Source organism: Passer domesticus, chromosome 15 (genome assembly GCF_036417665.1).
Source record: "Passer domesticus isolate bPasDom1 chromosome 15, bPasDom1.hap1, whole genome shotgun sequence".
Classification (NCBI taxonomy): Eukaryota; Metazoa; Chordata; class Aves; order Passeriformes; family Passeridae; genus Passer; species Passer domesticus.
Window position 1 is genome coordinate 1,999,867 of NC_087488.1, and position 17,258 is coordinate 2,017,124.

The 17,258-nt window shown below is 50.2% G+C and overlaps 1 protein-coding gene across 2 annotated transcripts in view; it reads right to left on the minus strand.

Moving 5' to 3' along the window:
* The window catches only part of SEC14L5 (SEC14 like lipid binding 5), a 38,913-nt gene that overhangs the window by 11,983 nt on the left and 9,672 nt on the right, over nt 1-17,258 (minus strand). For both annotated transcript variants that reach the window (XM_064390959.1, XM_064390960.1), the window contains exons 4-8: nt 7,323-7,472; nt 7,099-7,230; nt 4,907-5,035; nt 4,110-4,308; nt 2,416-2,528 (exon numbers count right to left, since the gene is read on the minus strand). In XM_064390959.1, coding sequence (XP_064247029.1) covers nt 2,416-2,528; nt 4,110-4,308; nt 4,907-5,035; nt 7,099-7,230; nt 7,323-7,472 — 723 coding nt within the window. The remainder of the gene's footprint in view (nt 1-2,415; nt 2,529-4,109; nt 4,309-4,906; nt 5,036-7,098; nt 7,231-7,322; nt 7,473-17,258) is intronic.

The window sequence follows — 17,258 nt, forward strand, 5'->3', positions numbered from 1 at the left end:
CCTGGGGACAAGGCCCAGCAAGGCCACCCAAAGGCCTGAGGCAGCTCCACTGTCCCCAGAGCTCAGGACTGAGCTGCACTTGCCAAGCTCCCAGCACAGCTCAGGGGACAAGGGCTGCCTCTCCCTGCACAGCTCCAAGCCCCAGGGGCAGCTGCTCCACATTTTGCTTATGTGCTCTCACTTTTTCCTTCTCCAGCTTGATTGCCCAGCCTCTGACACGGAGGGGGAAAACCAGCCTGTGGGTTGATACTTTTCAACCTAAACAAAGGTTTGGGTGGTGCCTGTTCCAGCTAAAAGCAGGATCCTTGCAGGTCACACCAGGGACAAAGCCCCCCTGCCTTTGGGATGTCCTCCCACCCAGGACCCTCTAGGTGAGATATCTCCTACCCCACTGGAGCCCACACCACCTCACTGCTCAGGCCTCCATGAAAAGCCTCCTGTCCTCTCTGAGAGCACAGTCACACCTGGGACTGATCCCTGCCTGTGCAGTGCCTCTCATCTGACTGGAAGCTGGATCACAGGCACCAAAAGCAGCTTCCAGCAGAGCCCCTTTTCTTGGTGAAGCTGCTCCTGCTCACACAGCTCCCTCACCACCCCTGGCTGGCTGGGAGCCCAGCCCCAGCTCCTTCCTCAGGGCCATCACAGTGACACAAGGGCAGCTGCCCAGCTGCCAGGGAGGTGTCACAGCCCTCCAAGGGGCCCTTTGCTACATCAGGTGTGTATATATACAATATATTATATATCACACATATATTTCTGTAGCCTCTACCTGCCTCCAGCAGCCCCACCCTTCTGGTCCAAGCTATCCAGGCTGCTGTTGATGCCACTGTACACCAGTGGCCTTGGCCAGCACTGGCAGATGTTTGGGGGTGGAAATTTATCAGCTCTTACAATTCAACAGCAGTGTTGGAGTCTGGAACTCATCAGCTGCTGGGAGCCTCTCACACTGCCCCAACACCTCCTGTTCTCTTTAGTCTGAGGTTTGCTGGGAGCTGTTTTTCCATCCACATTCCTGGGTTCCAACAATACCCATGTGCCTGCTCACACACAAGGGAACTTCAGGAGTTCAACAGCAGCAAAACAATAGCACTAAATCTTTGTTACATTTTATTTCTACAGAGGTGATTCACATTCACTTTACCAAGAAAAAACAGAATTTTAAATCATGTTCAGACTCCCTGGACCCAGATGAGACATGCTCAGCTCTGAGACATACAGCACAGCACGCAGGACTGGCAAAGCTCCTTGTAAGCAGCAGTCTTTTTTGGAAAGGCCAGGTAAAGAAAAGAGAACGAAAATCTTCCCAAACCCAGGAATGCAGAGTACCTGACCTAACCCATCCTGACTGACTGAGCTGATTCCTTCTAAGCCAGGAAGCTTTTACTGTTGAAACCTCATCCAGCTGTTCCCTGCTTCCAAGCAGGATCACCTGCTCCTCTTGCTAAGCACCCTTTATCTACTCAGCCCACCCAACTACTCTGGTGCTATCCTTGGTCCTTTTTTCCTTCCCTCCTAATCCCTCTCCATCAAGAAATCTGGAGTTGAACCCCTCTTGAAGCATTCAAGCTGCTCTAGACCCTTTCTTCTCCCAGCCATATATTAGTTACCCTGCTGGTCTGACAGAGACTTTATTTAACCAAAAGGAGCCCAGGACATTCCAGCAGAGCAGAGACACACCTGTCCCTCAGTGCCTGTGCTGCTTCTCAGGAAAAAATCAGAGAACCATGGAGTTTCCTTGAGCAGGAAGGGACCCACCAGGATCATCCAGTCTGACCCCTGGCCCTGCACAGACACCCCAACAATCCCACCCTGGGCATCCCTGGCAGTGCTGTCCAAACACTCCTGGAGCTCTGGCAGCCTTGGGGCTGTGCCCATTCCCTAGGGAGCCTGGGCAGTGCCCAGCTGAGGGAAGAACCTTTCCTGATATCCAACCCAAACCTGCCCTGGCACAGCTCCAGCCATTTCCTGTCCCTGGTCACAGAGCAGAGACTGGAGCTGCCCCCTGGGAGGAGTTGCAGCCCCGGGGAGCTCTGTGCTCCATCTCTTCTCCTCCAGCTGAACAAACCAAGTGTCCTCAGCTGCTCCTCCTATGGCTTCCCCTTGAGACCCTTGTCCACCCTCAAGTCCACCCTTTGGACACTTTCTGACAGCTTTAGATCCTTCTGATACTGTGCTGTCCAGCACTAGAGGTGAGGCCACTGTGGCACAGAGCAGAGCAGGGCAGTGCCTGCAGGTCACGGTGACCCTTTGGGCTGCCAGGGCTGACTCATGCTCAGCTCAACATCAACCAGGGCCCCAAGCCATTTCCTGTGGTGTCACACTCCAGCCTCTCACTCCCCAGTGTGTTTGTGCAGCCAGGGTTCCCCATCCCAGCTGGGGACCCCCTGGGTGCCCCTCAGGGCCTGCCCTACCCACCTTTCCCTTGTGAGTCTCCTGGAGCCACTGGCGCAGGCGGATCAGGCAGCTCTCCTGCATCGGGCTGAGCTGGCCCAGGTAGCGCTCGATGTAGTCAGCGTCCAGCTTGTCAGCTGCAGGGGAAACAACAGCTCAGAGCAGCCTGCCACAGCCTGCCGGGAGGGCAGCAGGCGTTTCTACACACTGGGCTGCCTGTGATTTACAGGGATTTGCTCAGAAGCCTCATCCCAGCAGCCTGAGGGAGAGAGGGACACTCTCCTGGTGACTGCGGCACGAGGCCACAGGCAGCACGTGCTGCATCACAGCTGGATCACTCCACCTGGCTCTGGAACACCTATATTCCATTCAGCTCTGAATTGCTCCAGGAGGTGCTTTAAAAGATCTGGCATGAGTTCTGGCACTCAGCTCAACAAGTACTCCAAGGCCTGGGCATTTCCATCTCCACGTGTCCTAAATCTCATGCACAACTGCAGTGACAAGTGGCTTGCTGGAAAACCAAGCCATTATTCTGCCCAGGGACACCAGAGACTAAGGAGAACAACAGCACATTTCTGACAGCCAGGCAGGATTTTGGCAGGAGGAGAAGTCCTCTGCACACCAAGCAGCTCAATGCCCCTCCAGCTCAGAGACAAAGGACAAGGGGTTGGTGACTGCCAGCACCGAGGGACGGGGGACGTGTCACCCAGGGCTGGCAGCTGCCAGCCAGCAGAACAGGGCAGCTGGGGGAGCAGCCCAGGCAGAAGCTGGGGTGGAAGACACAGGGAGCAGGGCTGGGGACACCTCACAGCTGGCTCTCTGTCAGGCACCAGGTTCCAGTAGATGCCACCTACAGAAGGAGGCCTGGACACCCACAGGATAAGCAGGATAACAGAGAAATTGTATTTGGAAGTGAGACATCCCATGGAACCCCCAGAGCTAGCTAGGTGGGGAGCAGGCCCAGGGAAGCTAATTCTGTCCTGAGCAGGAGTATGGGCAGAAAAAGAAGGGCTACTCTCCTCTTCTGCTAGCTGGGACTCACCACTCTGAGGACAACATTAATCTCAAAAACTTCTCCTAATCAGCTTCTCTGTGGATTCCTATCTTTCTCCAGTAAAGCTCCCAGAGAATGTCAGGTGAGAGCAGAACTACTGATATCTCCAAATTCCAGGTTTTTTGCCCAGTTACACTCAGCAAAACAAGTGCTGCCTGTCCTTCTCAGGAATGACAACAACTGTTTCTATTACGACAGCTCTGGATTCAAAGGTCCCTCCTATTTCTTTTTGCCAGAGAAGTCTTTTATTTAGTCTAGAAAATATCACCAGACCAACACACGGAAAGATAAAGTTTGATTCAGGCATTGTGTGGGAAAAATGCCTCAGGAGACACTCCTCAAGTTTGTCTTGGCCTGATACAGGGCCAAAAACCATCCAAACCTGTCCCCAAGAATACTAATTATGGAACAGACAAAATATTTAATTCCAGCATACTGAAGACCTTAAAGGGCTGATCAAACCTATTTTTTTTTTTTCCTAAGCTCCAAAACATACTGCCTGCAGAGCTTTTTTGTTTTAGGGGGGGAAAAAAAGTTCCACTGTTTATTTTCCTTGAAAAAAAGAAAACAGCTTTCCCTCCTCCTCCTCCCCCACACTCCAGATGAAAAACCTGATGGCAGGATAAATGAAAACAAGCTCCGTGGTCAGTGCTGCAGCGCCTACCGTCAGGGCTGGCGGCCTCGGGGGGCGGGCAGGGGCTGGCAGGCGGCTCCCTGCTGCTGCCGGCAGCGCCGGGCTCCAGCGCGGGGGCCCCGGGGGCCCGGCCCCGCTCCTCCTCCGGCCCGGGAGGGCTCCAGCGCGGGATGAACGTGATCCCCTGCGAGATCAGCTCCTTCAGGTAGTGCTCAATCACCTCCTTGCCCTGAAGGGGAAAACTCTCATTAGGAAAGAGCCTCGTCCAGAGCCAGCAAGGCACTGGAGTTTCCTCAGCACAGATGATGAATGCTGCTAGGGATAAACAGAGGGGAAATCTCTCCTTCCATCCCCATGATGCTGTCAAAAAACCTCCAGTATCAAAGCCCCCTGTGAATGATGAATTACACTAACGGCCAGGCAAATCCCAGTTGTGGATGCAGCTGCCTTTCTAACACTTTTACCCCCTCTTCCTGCTCCCAAACCCCATTAGCTGCTCTGTTCCTCTGCACCCAGAGCCACTGTCCCAAGCCCAAGCTCTGGAGACACAGGGGGTGATTTTCCCCAAGAACCTTCCCTTCCTGCACAAGAAGAGTGTCCCCAGTGCCCAGCAGCCCTGCACTCACAGCATCCAGTGCTCCTCTGGCACAGCCTGCTCCATCCCTGCACAGCCACACTCCAGCCAGCTCTGTTCTGTGCTCTTTGCACACTGGCTTTGCCTTCCTTTGCCCAGCCACAAGCAAGGGCACAAAACTCCACTGGGTGTGTTTACAGCAAGGCAAAGAGAGGGCCTGGGGTGTTCAGGCAGCCAGGGAAGCCCACCTTACCCGTTTGATGTTGGAGGTGTACTGCTTCATGGCAATTTTTTCCACGGTGCTTTCAAAGCCAAAGAAGGATTTGATGTCAAGAGAGGCTGACTGCTCAAAGCAGGTCCACTCCTCGTTCTCAGGGTGAACCTGCAGCCAGGGGAACACAACACACAGGAGGGATGGGGCAGGTGGCTCATGGCCCTGGCACCACACTGGCTGTTCGACCTCCACAGCCACAGAGAGGGGGCAGAGGGGCACTGCCACACCTGCAGTGACCAGCCAGGTTCATTCCTTTGTGAGAGCCCTTTGAGAACAGGACACCCAGACTTTTGCTAACCCAACATTCTTCACATGCACAAAGAAATCCAGATTTAAACCCATCCTTGCCCCAGCAGACCTGAAGTGTAGTAGCAAAAGCTGCACAAAAATAGCAGTGGAACTGCCCACTTCAAGCCATCGTGTCAAGGTCTCCTTATGGAAAGACAGGGATGGCCTTGTGGAACATGCAATTAAAACTCCTACACCTGCAAAGAAGAAAAATGCAAACCAGGTTTCTTTTTTAGTTTTGGATGGGAGACTCAGCTTCTCCCCAAACCACTGGGGACATGGCAGAGCAGGGAGTTTCCCCACTCTTCAGCTCAACACACACCTTTCCCTTATTTCCCCTCTGTATGGTAGAATCCATCCCTCTTTTCAACTTAACCCTTTCCTGAGAAGGCTCTGCCTTCTCTCTGCAGGTGCTGCTGTTCACAAACTGACAGGAAAGAAAAACAACTCCAGCCCCCACACAAAGATATCATAAAAGACAAATTCCCTGAGGAGATATTAAGTAACTGCAGGAGCAGGATCATATTTCTCCAAGTTGCCTCAGAGAACGCTGCAGAAAAGGAAAGATGAGAATAAACCTGCTTCCGGTGCACTCTGGCAGGGAAAAGGGAACTGGTAAAAATAGAGCAGGGAACCATCTTGAGGATGCAGCCAGCAGCTCCCACCCTGTTCCCCTCACAGCCCAGATACTGACGTTTCCTTCCTAAGGACACAGCCAAAATCAGCAAGTGTAGCAATCTCAGAGTTGGCCTGGGCGCATTTCAGACCTGTCAGTGCCTTTGATGATGATGGAAGTTTGATTTACAGCAGTTTTTAGGAAGCCTCAGGCAGCCACCAAGGGATCTCTGGCCCAGGAACACCCTCACCATCCAAAATGTTCACAGCTTATCCACCCCTCCTCTTCCTGAAGCTCCTCACAGCCTGCTTACTCCCAAGAAGCTGAGCTGCTGTCCAGCTGCCAAAAGGGCAGGTAAGTAACAGGAGCTGGACATTAGTACAAGGAAAGACAAGCAGGATCTGACTGCTTCCAGAAACAGCTGAGCTATTCCATGGTTTCAGAGCACCAGTGCAGTGAAACAGCACAGAAACAGCCACAGAGGGAGACAGTCCAGGCCTCAGATAAGGCTCAAGTCCTTTCTCCAAACCTTTAGAGCACGAAAATGACAAACAAGGTGCTAAAACTTTCAGTTATTTGTGGGCAAAATAAATTGTCAGATTTCACTTAGGGCCTTATAATAACGAACAGTAAGGGTTTAATTCTAGATATCCAGATTTATTAACATGCCCAAGCTCTAGATGTTTTTGTCAGCCTGAATTTCAATCAAAAAGAAACTGAGGGAATACCAGTAGTTCTGGAGTATCAATTCTGTTTTCCACTTTCACTCCAAGCAGGGAATCACAATTAACCTGAAGAAGTTTCTCAAGCCTTATGAAATCACAGAATGGTTTGGATGGACACACAGAATCACTAGGTTGGAAAAGACCTTTAAGATCATCAAGACCTTAAAGCCCATCTTATTCCACCCACTGCCATGGCAGGGACACCTTCCACTATCCCAGGTTGCTCCAAGCCCTGCCCAGCCTGGCCTTGGGCACTGCCAGGGATCCAGGGGCAGCCACAGCTGCTCTGGGCACCCTGCGCCAGGGCCTGCCCACCCTCACAAGGAAGAATTCCTTCCTAATGGCCAGTTTGTCTGTGGGAAGCCATTCCTCCTGGTCTTGTGTCTCCAAAGCAGCTGAACTATCCCACACTCGGGACCCTCAGAGTCTGTAATCCCAGTCCAGCGATGCAGGGGTGCTCAAACCCATGCAGGCACCTTCCCCCTGTGTGTGAGTGCACAGTTCCCCCCTCCCAGCACAGACAGCCCCAGCAGGGCTCTCACTGAGTAGCTGCAGGTCTCCCTGACCACCACACGGTTGGCAAAGGTCTCGTTGTGGGCTTCGATGCGCAGCGTCCTCTCCCTCCAGTTCACCGTGTTCTTCTGGATGAAGAAGACGTGCTCCACCCCTGCAATCTGAAGAGGAGGGGCAAACACAGAGAGACAAGAGTAACTTTAGGAGGCAGCCAGCAGAATGCAGGCCTCTGTGCTCCCAAGGTTCCACCTGCCTTCTTCAGCAGCCTGGGAGCATCCACATTCAGCTTGCAGCTACGCTCAATGACATGGATGGCCCCATCCTCACTCCTGGATTCGTGCAGGATTTCACTCCCCAGGAAGACTGGGATCTCTGGGCATGTAGGAAAGCGTTTCTCATAGGCCTAGAAGTGAAAATAAAGTAAATTTCAGCTTCTGGGTAAATCAATTTTAACTCATTCTGAATTAGTTGATTCCCTTACAGTGAAAGCCCAACAAAACAGAGCCCCCTGAACCCTGGAGTTTGCCCCAGTTTCCTCAGAGGTGAAGTTAAAGCAGAGTAGGTACAAGCAGGGACAGCACCATGTCAGTCACCAGCCAAGCATGACCTAACGTAACTTTTCCTTGACACATGAAGTAGAAACAGAATCCTGTTGTTGAAGAATACTAGGAAGGGAATCATGACTTCAACATCAGGAAACTCCTAACTAGCAAAAGCAAACAGAGCTCTGCTGATTGCTGCTGGCTAAAGACTGGAATATTATAATCTCTGGCTCAATACTGTCTGTATGAAGCCTTAAAATGTGATGTGCCAAACAGTTCTTGTTGCCCTAAACTACCAAGGGTAAGGCCACCAATTATTGGCTACTCACTTTGCCTCAATTCATCCATTTCTGAAACAACTCTGTCCTGGCTCTGAAACGTTCCCTGTTCTGTTAGCACATCCCTGTGAAAAGCCCTTTCTCCAAAGCTTCTTTAGCAGCTCTAGCAGAAATGCAGTCTTCCCTGGCACTTGCATGAACAGCACCTACTGCTCTGCTCCTTCCCTAACTTCTTCATCTCTTACTGTATTCTGTTTGCAGGATGGAATGTTTTCCTTGGAAAAACCTCTTGCATGTTGTGCTGCTGTTGCAAATATGTGGTAGCTGCACAAGCTGCCCAGAGCTCCACTGCAGCTGTTCCTGGAACAGAACCTGTGCTCTCCCTCCACTGGACTCTCAGAGCTCCACATTTCCATCCTAAGATGTTTCTGCCTCATTGCAAGGCAATTTCTCTAGGAACTGCTGTCATCTTCCCACCTTCCAGAAGACACCACCATTTTATACAGCACAGAAAAATAAAAATATTCATGAGTTCTCTGCCCCAAAAGCAAACATTGATGTGCTGATGCTGGAGCTGGGCTGGCTGTCAGCTCCCCATTAGCACAGCCATGCAAAGCCTGGATGCCCCTGCACAGATTCATGTCCCTGCTCCCAAAATAGCCCAGGCACTTAAGGACACATTCCATATCTCCTGCTCCCGGACCTCTGGACGGGAAAGGAGCTATTTCAGATTATCATGTTGCTCCAGTATCAGGAGGGAAGTGCAGGCAGCTGCCAGCTGGAGTCCTGGCCAGAACAGAGCACGCAGGTTTGAAACCCTGCTCTCCCAGTCCCTCAGCAGCGTCCTGCTTGCTTTGCCACACTTCCCAGAGAACTTTCCTGTGTTCTCCTACCTTGCTTTCACTCCTCATCACAGCAATAACAAAACCAGTTTAGATAAATCCAAAATTCCCATGGTAAGTGATTGCTTCCAACACAGATCCACCTGGCTCCAGCCAAGAGGAGCACACTCACTGCTTTGAGCAGCTTAATTTGTCAGGATGGGAATTCATGGACCTGTGTCTGGCATTGCCACAGGACACTCCCAGCCACGCTCTCCTGGTGCCCTTTGCTCCAGGGCCACCTGGCAGGACCTGCACACCTCAGCACTGCTCCCTCCCTAAACTTGCCAACCCATTCAGCTGCTCAGGTGGAGTCACCACTTCCTATTTGTGCTCCCACCTGCCCTGTCCCAACCCTCCAGACTCCAAACCACCTTGAGGGTTATCCCGAGGCCAAAGCCTTCACCTTGCTGGTCTCTCCTGTTCCAGCACATACAAAATGTATCTCTTTAGGCCACCCATTCTAAGTTACTGGAGTCCCAAGTGGTTGGGCAGGGCATGCTGAGAACATCTTCAGAGGCCACTGGGATACCAGAAAGCTTAGCAACTGCTTTTGGGCAGTTTGTCCCATGTCACTCCATACACGTGCCCTTAGCACACTTGCACAAAGTGTCACTGAAAGCCCTTCCCTGAAAGAAGGCTGCCCTAATTAACTCCACAGCAAGGGTGGACAGTTTGATAGGACAATGGGAAAGGGTGTTAAACTGAACACTTAAATCACATGTTAGGAAGAAATTCTTCCCTGTGAGGGTGTTGAGGGCCTGGCCCAGGGTGCCCAGAGCAGCTGTGGCTGCCCCTGGATCCCTGGCAGTGCCCAAGGCCAGGCTGGACAGGTCTTGGAGCAGCCTGGGACAGCAAAAGGTGTCCCTGCCCATGGCAGGGGGTGGGACTGAATGGGCTTTTAAGGTCTCTTCCCACCCAAATTATTCTGTGATTCTGCTCTTTCAGGGGTGCAGCTGTGCCAGGAACATTTGAGGGAGTTTCCAGACAAACAAGAGCTGCTCCAGTGGGACCAGGACCCTCCAAAGCCTCACTTGAACAGCTTCACCTGTAATGCCCCCTCTCCACAGAGGGACCACAGGAGCCACTCTGGAACCACCACTGAACCCAGGTGCCCGTGGCTCCCATCTGAAGGCAAACCACTGGATCTCAACTCCAGCTGCTTCCTTCTCACTAAGTATGGACTTGATCCATCTGGAAACAGGCTCCCTAACAAACTGTCATTAGATCCAGCAAAACTAAGACCAGGACTAAGAGTGCAGCCACTTTTTCAGTCAGCTAAACAACATCTGGAGCAGGAAGAGAGGCCAGGGCTGAGGCACATGGCAGTGCACAGCCTGGTGATATAACTGTGACACGAGCCCAAACACATTGCCTAAATTGGGGGAACACTGCCATATTTGACAAAGAATCCATATCCACATCAATATTAAGTCCTTTGCTAATCTTCTTTGCACAACAGCTCTAAAAATACAGCAGGGAAGATGCCTGAGATCACATGAAGGACAGCTGAAGCCCCACGCTGCAGTGACAGCAAAGCTGTTCCCAGAGCACCCAGACTTTCCATCCCTGCAGACTGAGCTGAGCAGAGCAGCCCATTTCTGCACCCTGCAGAATCCTCTTACCAAAATCCTCCTCTCTGTGCAACAGCCCACTGCTGCAACAGGGAAACTGAGGGAGCTTATAAAGACAAAGAAATACTTAATTTTTTTCAAGGCTGTTATGTCTCCTCCTCTGGGATTCTGCAGAGTCCAAGGTGGACAACAGAACATCCCAGAGAAATGAAAGACACAGAGTATTTAGTATTAATTGTTTCAATGCTTTGGCTGCCTGCACTTGCTCTTTCAGCTCCTTCCTGCAGGAACTCTGCACAGAGCAGGATACAGGAACTAGGATTTGTCTCTCCCTTCGGTGCCTCTCCTTTCCCAGAAGGAACAACAGCAGTGCTGTGCCAGCACTGGGTGCTCTGCTGTGGGTCTGCACTTCAGACTGACACTGGGATGACTAAAGTCTCCAACTTTCAGATATATATGAAATATATATCTAATAAAATTAATGGTGCCATGAAGCCACTCCCTCCCTTCCTCTAAACCCCACTGGGATTAACACCTGATACCCAAACCAACCATTCCACACGAGGTTCTACTCAGGCTCACCAGTGTCCTTCCCTAAATCAAGTTGGTTTTCCCCAGATTTCGGACAAAACAATCGTTGCAAAAATCAGTGCTTTTGTTGTAGTGGACTGTGACTAACAGTTAAAGAGTAATTTAAACCTCTCCAGTCCTGAAACTGAAATTACACACTAAATTTCACAAGAGCGCTGAGTGAAGACAGAGGGACCTGGAATCTGAACTCATCAAGATCTTTTGCTTAGAACTATAACCAATTATTTTTGGGTGTATCTAAATGTAAAAAAAAAAAAAAAAAAAAAAAAGCATATAGATACAGTTCATTGGAATGAAAAAATTTCAACAAAGAAAAAATTAAATTGAAAAAATAAAGTGAAACAATTTCTAGCTGAAAAATTAAAACATGCTGGAAAGTCAAAGATCTCAGAGGTTCATTAGTGCCAGATTTTCCTTTCACACTGAAGAGAGCCCAAACTAGGATAAGGATATTTCCAACTGGTTACAGTGACCTCTTCATCCCAACAAAGACCCCTTAGTGCCTCTGAAGCTGACAAATAATTAATTACATGGAGCAATCATTAGCAGTGATACAGCTGACTGTGAGATCAGCAGAGTGCTCTGACCAAGCTTTTGCCCTGGGATCTCCTGGGAAATACATCCAAGTGGTTTTACCTGCTCTGCTAAATATCCATCCCAAATGGATTATGGACCAGCACTAAAAAGTGAAAATCAGCTTGTGAAAGGAGAGCTTGAGAACAATGCAAGAAGCCATGTCTGGAAGTGCTCTGACCTGCTGGCTAAATACTCAGTAGCCAGTACAAACCCCACATCTGTGAGAACACAGTACTCCTAAGGTCAGCCACATGCCAAACAAGAAAAAATAATATAAAACCACAAGTGTCAAGCCCCAAAAGTGACAACCTAAAGCCTCACAGCCATGGAGAAAAGAGGAAATTACCCTCCTTTGCACCCCCCCTACTCCACCTGCTCAGCCCTTCCCCTGCAGAGCAGGGCCCCATGCAAGCCCTGCACGCTCCCAGCTCCAGGGTGTCAGAGATCCTGGCAGTGCTCCTGCCCTCCACTTCAGGAGCTGTGCCACTGCTGTTCCTACAGGAGCCACAGGACATGGCCAGCAGGCAGGATCTTTCTAACAGCTACTCCTGTTTCTCCTTGGCAGGCTTTTCTAGGAAGTGACCTTGAAATCAATTTACACCACAGAGACCTCAGGAATGCACAACAACAGGGACGTGTAACCACTGAATTACTGCAGGAAACAAAACACCTCAGCAGCCAAACCCCCTGCACACCTCGAGGCAGCTCCCTCCAGCCTGCTGGGTCCTGAGTGGCTCCCATGTGCTCCCAGAGGCAGCTTCTGTGGGATGGGATCTCCAAGAGTACCAGAGCTGGGGGTGGGGGGAATCTGCATTGTGTGGAGCACAAAGAAACTTAATAATGATGCACCTGATGTAGACAGAATTTATAGTCAATATTACACGAATACATGACAAGGAGAAGACTTCATCCTTCTGCTAAAACACTTCTAATTTTCAGGCTCAGACAATGTTTAAATCTGTATTAATTAATGAGATTCCTCGAGGTCATGTTACAGCCATGTGCAGGTTGCCAGGAAAAAGGAACCCCTGTGTTCAGAGGAAGGGAAGTGAGGAGGAGGTACAATACCAGCTTTTGAGCTGAAGATGCCCAGATCATCGTCCCTTTGAAAAGAGTTGATGAGAAGCAAGATGAAGACACCTCGTCACTTTTAAGTAGGAAGTGGATGCATTTGGAGCAGCTTTTGAGCAGCTCTAATGATACATAAATATTCCTCTGCAGATTGAGGCCTTCTAGGAAAAAGGAATTTCATCCTGCAGTTCCTCCCACTTCTTGGTCTCAGTGCTGAAGGGAACCACAGAGTCTGCACACACCAGACACAATAATCCACGTGCTCTGAACAGATCAGATACCAGCTTCCCACTAGCCACAAAGTAAGATAAAATATACAGGGAACAATGTGGGAGGGACAAAATCCATATTTAGGGTACAGAAAGGCACTGATTCAGGGAAAAGAGAACTTCATTTCAAGGAGGTGCAGAGTATGCACAGCAAATGTGTTTGGGGCCTGAGGGAAAAAAATAAACACTTCTGTTAGCCAGAGGAAAAAGATTTGCCAGTGAGAAGTGCATGGGACAACAGCACCCAGGCTACAAACATTGACCCAGTGTTATCTCTGCCTGGACTACAGCCAATAATTTGCCTCATTCCTTCAGATTTTGATGAAAGAAACAATTCAGGGAGCAGCAGCATCTATTGCAATACAGGCACAAGTGAGGGCCACAGCAAACCTCCCAAAGCCAGGCCCTGCACTGCAGCTGCACAAAGCCCTCCCAGGAAGCCACCAACGTGCCTGCCCTCCTGTCTGAGAGGGAACAATATCCCATTATTCAAGCTGTCCTGCTGCAGCCTTCTCCCTCCTCTGCTGGGAGAAGGAGCTCTGTGTGGAGCAGTTGGGATCACCAACAGCACAAGGCTTTGGCCTTTACAAAAAACTGTGGAAGTGACACCTTGTCCAGGAACCACTGCTTGTCACAGCCCAGTGCAGAGACAGAGAAACCAAAATGGGAAGGCAAGGAAGCACAGATCTGGTGTGACTAACACCTGAAAGAGCAAAACACAGCAGTCAAGTGTCACATCACACATTTACTGCTTGGTGATTCACCCCAAAATCAAACAGGCTGGCTCACAAACTAATGGCTACTCAGAAGGACACGCTGTCATTGCCAAAGCTGCTGTGAGAATTTATACAAACTGGCCATGATTCAGGGTCAGACTCGGGAAGGTCACTGTGCTCAGCAGTTAAACAAGCCCATACAGGTTGATATGTAAGGATTAATTTTGATTCTAAATTTTATCACCTCTTTTAGTCCCTCCTGAAGAGTTTATAATTCATCTTCTGCACCTACAGGTTCAGTATAGCGTTTTGGTCACTACCAGAAGATGCGATAAAGGTGGTACAGCAAAGCTGAAGGTTTCTCCTTGTGCTGTGCCTCTGAACTGGAGCTCCCTTCAGGGCTCAGCCATCCCTGCACCAGCCAGCACCCACCAGATTAAGCCTGAGACACAACCCATCCTTTAAGGAAATAACCCCCATGCTGCAGCTGAAGAAGGTGAATAAACCTGTGGAGACTCTTGGGATTAGCATAAACCTGCTCACACATGGTGCCAGCACCATCCTGCTCAGCAAACGGAGTCTGAGCAGTGCAAAGCTCTCAGAGACCTCTGCCATCCCCACAAAACACTGAGGGTGATGTGCAGATGCTGCCAGCAGCTCTTCCATCACCCAGCAGCAGTGACAAACAGCACTCACCAAACACTTTCAGCTCACTTGAGGGGAAACATCCCACACCACGGTCCCAGGAGAAATGTCAGCTCTTTCCCAGCTATGGCTCACTCTCCACCTGCTTCATGCCAGGGGAGGAGGTGGCAGGGCCTGGGGCTGAGCCCCCCGTGCAGAGCCAGCCCAGCTGACACACAGAGCAGCACTCCCAGCTCCTGGTGCCAAATGCTGCTCAGCAGGAAGATGAGGGGTTATTTTTAGTGTATCTTGACAGCAGAGTTTCAAGCCTTCAAGTCACACTGAAGCATCATGTCTTGAGTCAACACTAGATTATCTCTAAGTGCATAAAATGTTAACCCAGTAGCTTCTGGCAGTCACAGCAAAGTCACCTTCCAAACATGGCAAAAAGTAGGGACAATGGAAGCTACCTTCTTTAAAATATCTGGCACAGCCAGACCATGCACATCCAAGGAGGAATTGTCAAGTTTTATATACCAAACAGTCTATACATAGATAAAAATCTGTGACACATACCTACAACCTATAACAATCAATAACAAAGCAGATCCTGCTTTGCAGGGATTTTTTAACTTCTTAACTGCTTAGGTTATTATCAAGACATTTCATGTCATGTGTGGCATGGGTTGACCACCAAAGAACACCTGTTTTGAAGCATTTTTCCCCTGCCACCCAGCAATAGCATTTCAGGCAGTACCTAAAAGCTGTGCCATTACCTGCATCACAGAGGCTGCAAAGGAGCTCCCAAGCACTGTGAAGCTCTTCCCTGTGCCACCTGCACCACCCACAGAGAGGGCAGCAGGATCCTCCCCTGTAGCTGCTGTAGCTGAGAGCCCCACTCCAGCCCCCCTGGCTGCTCCACACAGCCCTCTGTGCCTCTACTGCTGCTCCTGAGGATTCCAGCTGCCAGGAGCTGCTCTGCTTCCCTCAGCAAGTCCTCTCCTGGCTCCAGAGCTCACACTTTAAAGCAGAGGCTATGAGCCAGCTTCAAATATTTTAGCTAAGATTCTACCTTTCTTTATTTAAAACCAGGCTGTGACAATACCATAACAGTGACAACAACCTGGAGCCCCAGATGGGGCCATTCCAGCCTGTAACTACAACTTGGCATTGAGGAACCCCCCAAAGTGACCTCTGTGGTGCATCAGTGCCATGGCACTGTAGGACAGGGCACTGTAGGTGGCCTGACAAACAATCTGCAGCACTTAGGAAGCAAGACAGCAGCAGCCTCTGAGGCCTGGCTGGGCTGTGAACACACACATTGAGCTGTCACTGTGAACAAACCCACAGAGCTGATGTGAGCCCTGCTAGACATCAGCCTGCTTGTGCATTGTGCAGCTCCCACAGCATTTATCTGTTCCCAGCGCACCCCGAGCTGTTGGGTGTTAAGTAGCAAAAGGGGGCTCAGAGGTTCTGTTGCAGGAGCATCACTTCATCAGCAAGTGAAAAATCAAACCCTTTAAGACACCACAGCATTAGGGAGGAGAGCACACCCAGCACACCAGAATTTAAGCAGTCTCTTTATACATCCAATCTGCTAAAGGCAACAGGAAGAAGTCACTAAATAAAGACACTTCAAATCTAAAAACTTTAACACAGTGCATGCTGATCCTGAAAAGGAAAATAAATTTGAAAAAGTGTATGGAAAGCTGTTCTGGCAGTCAGGACCTGACCTCCAGCATTCAGAGTTTCTTCTTCTCCAGCTAAGCCTGACAGCCAAAATAGCAAGGAGCTGTTTACAATATGCCTGCAACTACAAATCTCCTAACACTGGTGACAAAAGAATGTTAGGCTGGTTGTGAAATGAGCAATGCATTTGGATTTTACTTGTCCCGGATGGTGACCCTTGCATGTAACCCTGGGCCAGATCCTCAGCTGCTGGAACGGAGCAAAAGCTTTGCCAGTGAGCAAACAGTGCAGAGAAGGCTGAGGGACAGCAGTGAGGAGCACTGCCAAATCCGCTGGGAATCACTGGGACTGCTCCTGAGAGTCAGGCACAAGAGAAGGACATCTCAGGCACAAGAGAAGGACGTCTCACATTGGCACCATGGATGTTTGCTTTTCATGGCTATGACCCTGTGTACAGGATGAGAGTAGAGATGATGGAGGAGTATTTCTGCTGCTTACTCCATGAGAAGTAAGTTCTGACTTGAAATAAACTTGCAGCATTTGTAGCCTGAATTAAACTTGTCACTCAGCTTGTTAGAACCTCTGACACTCAAACTAAACTGAGCTGAAACAGAACCATCCACTGTTAATTTCCTACTTCATCTTACCTGTAAATAAAAAACTGCAGATCAAATAAATGTAAAGAACATTGGAGACCTACAAATCTGGAGATGGACTTGGATGAGGGCACAGAGTGATAGGACAAAGGGGAATGATTTCACCCTGCCACAGGGCAGAGTTAGATGGGCAGGAATTGTTCCCTGTGAGGGTGGGCAGGCCCTGGCACAGGGTGCCCAGAGCAGCTGTGGCTGCCCCTGGATCCCTGGCAGTGCCCAAGGCCAGGCTGGGCAGGGCTTGGAGCAGCCTGGGACAGGGGAAGGTGTCCCTGCCCGTGGTAGGGGGTGGGATGGGCTTTAAGGTCCCTTCAACCCAAACTGAATCAAAGAACACTGAAACCACTAAAACCAGAAGAGTCAGGAATCTCAGATGTTGCAGCTTTCACCTGCAGAGCCAGGCAGGAGGCTCCTGAGCTGCCACAGGTCTGTCAGAGACTCTGAGTGATGCTGCAGATGAGAAACACCCCCACACCAAACAGGCACCCAGAGAAGCCACCCCCACCCAAATTCTCACTGCAGGAGCAGAATTGCCTTGGCCTGATGAGCAGCACTCAGGCAGCACAGAAGCACACAGCAAGGCTCCCCGTGTGTGTCCAAGAGCTCAGGCTCCCAGCTGCACAGATATGTGTCAGCACATGCCGTGGGCAGCACCAAGAAAGGAGGTCAAGCAGAAAGCAGCACTGACTCACATCAGGCACATGTGGGGCTCCACGGCAGTTTGG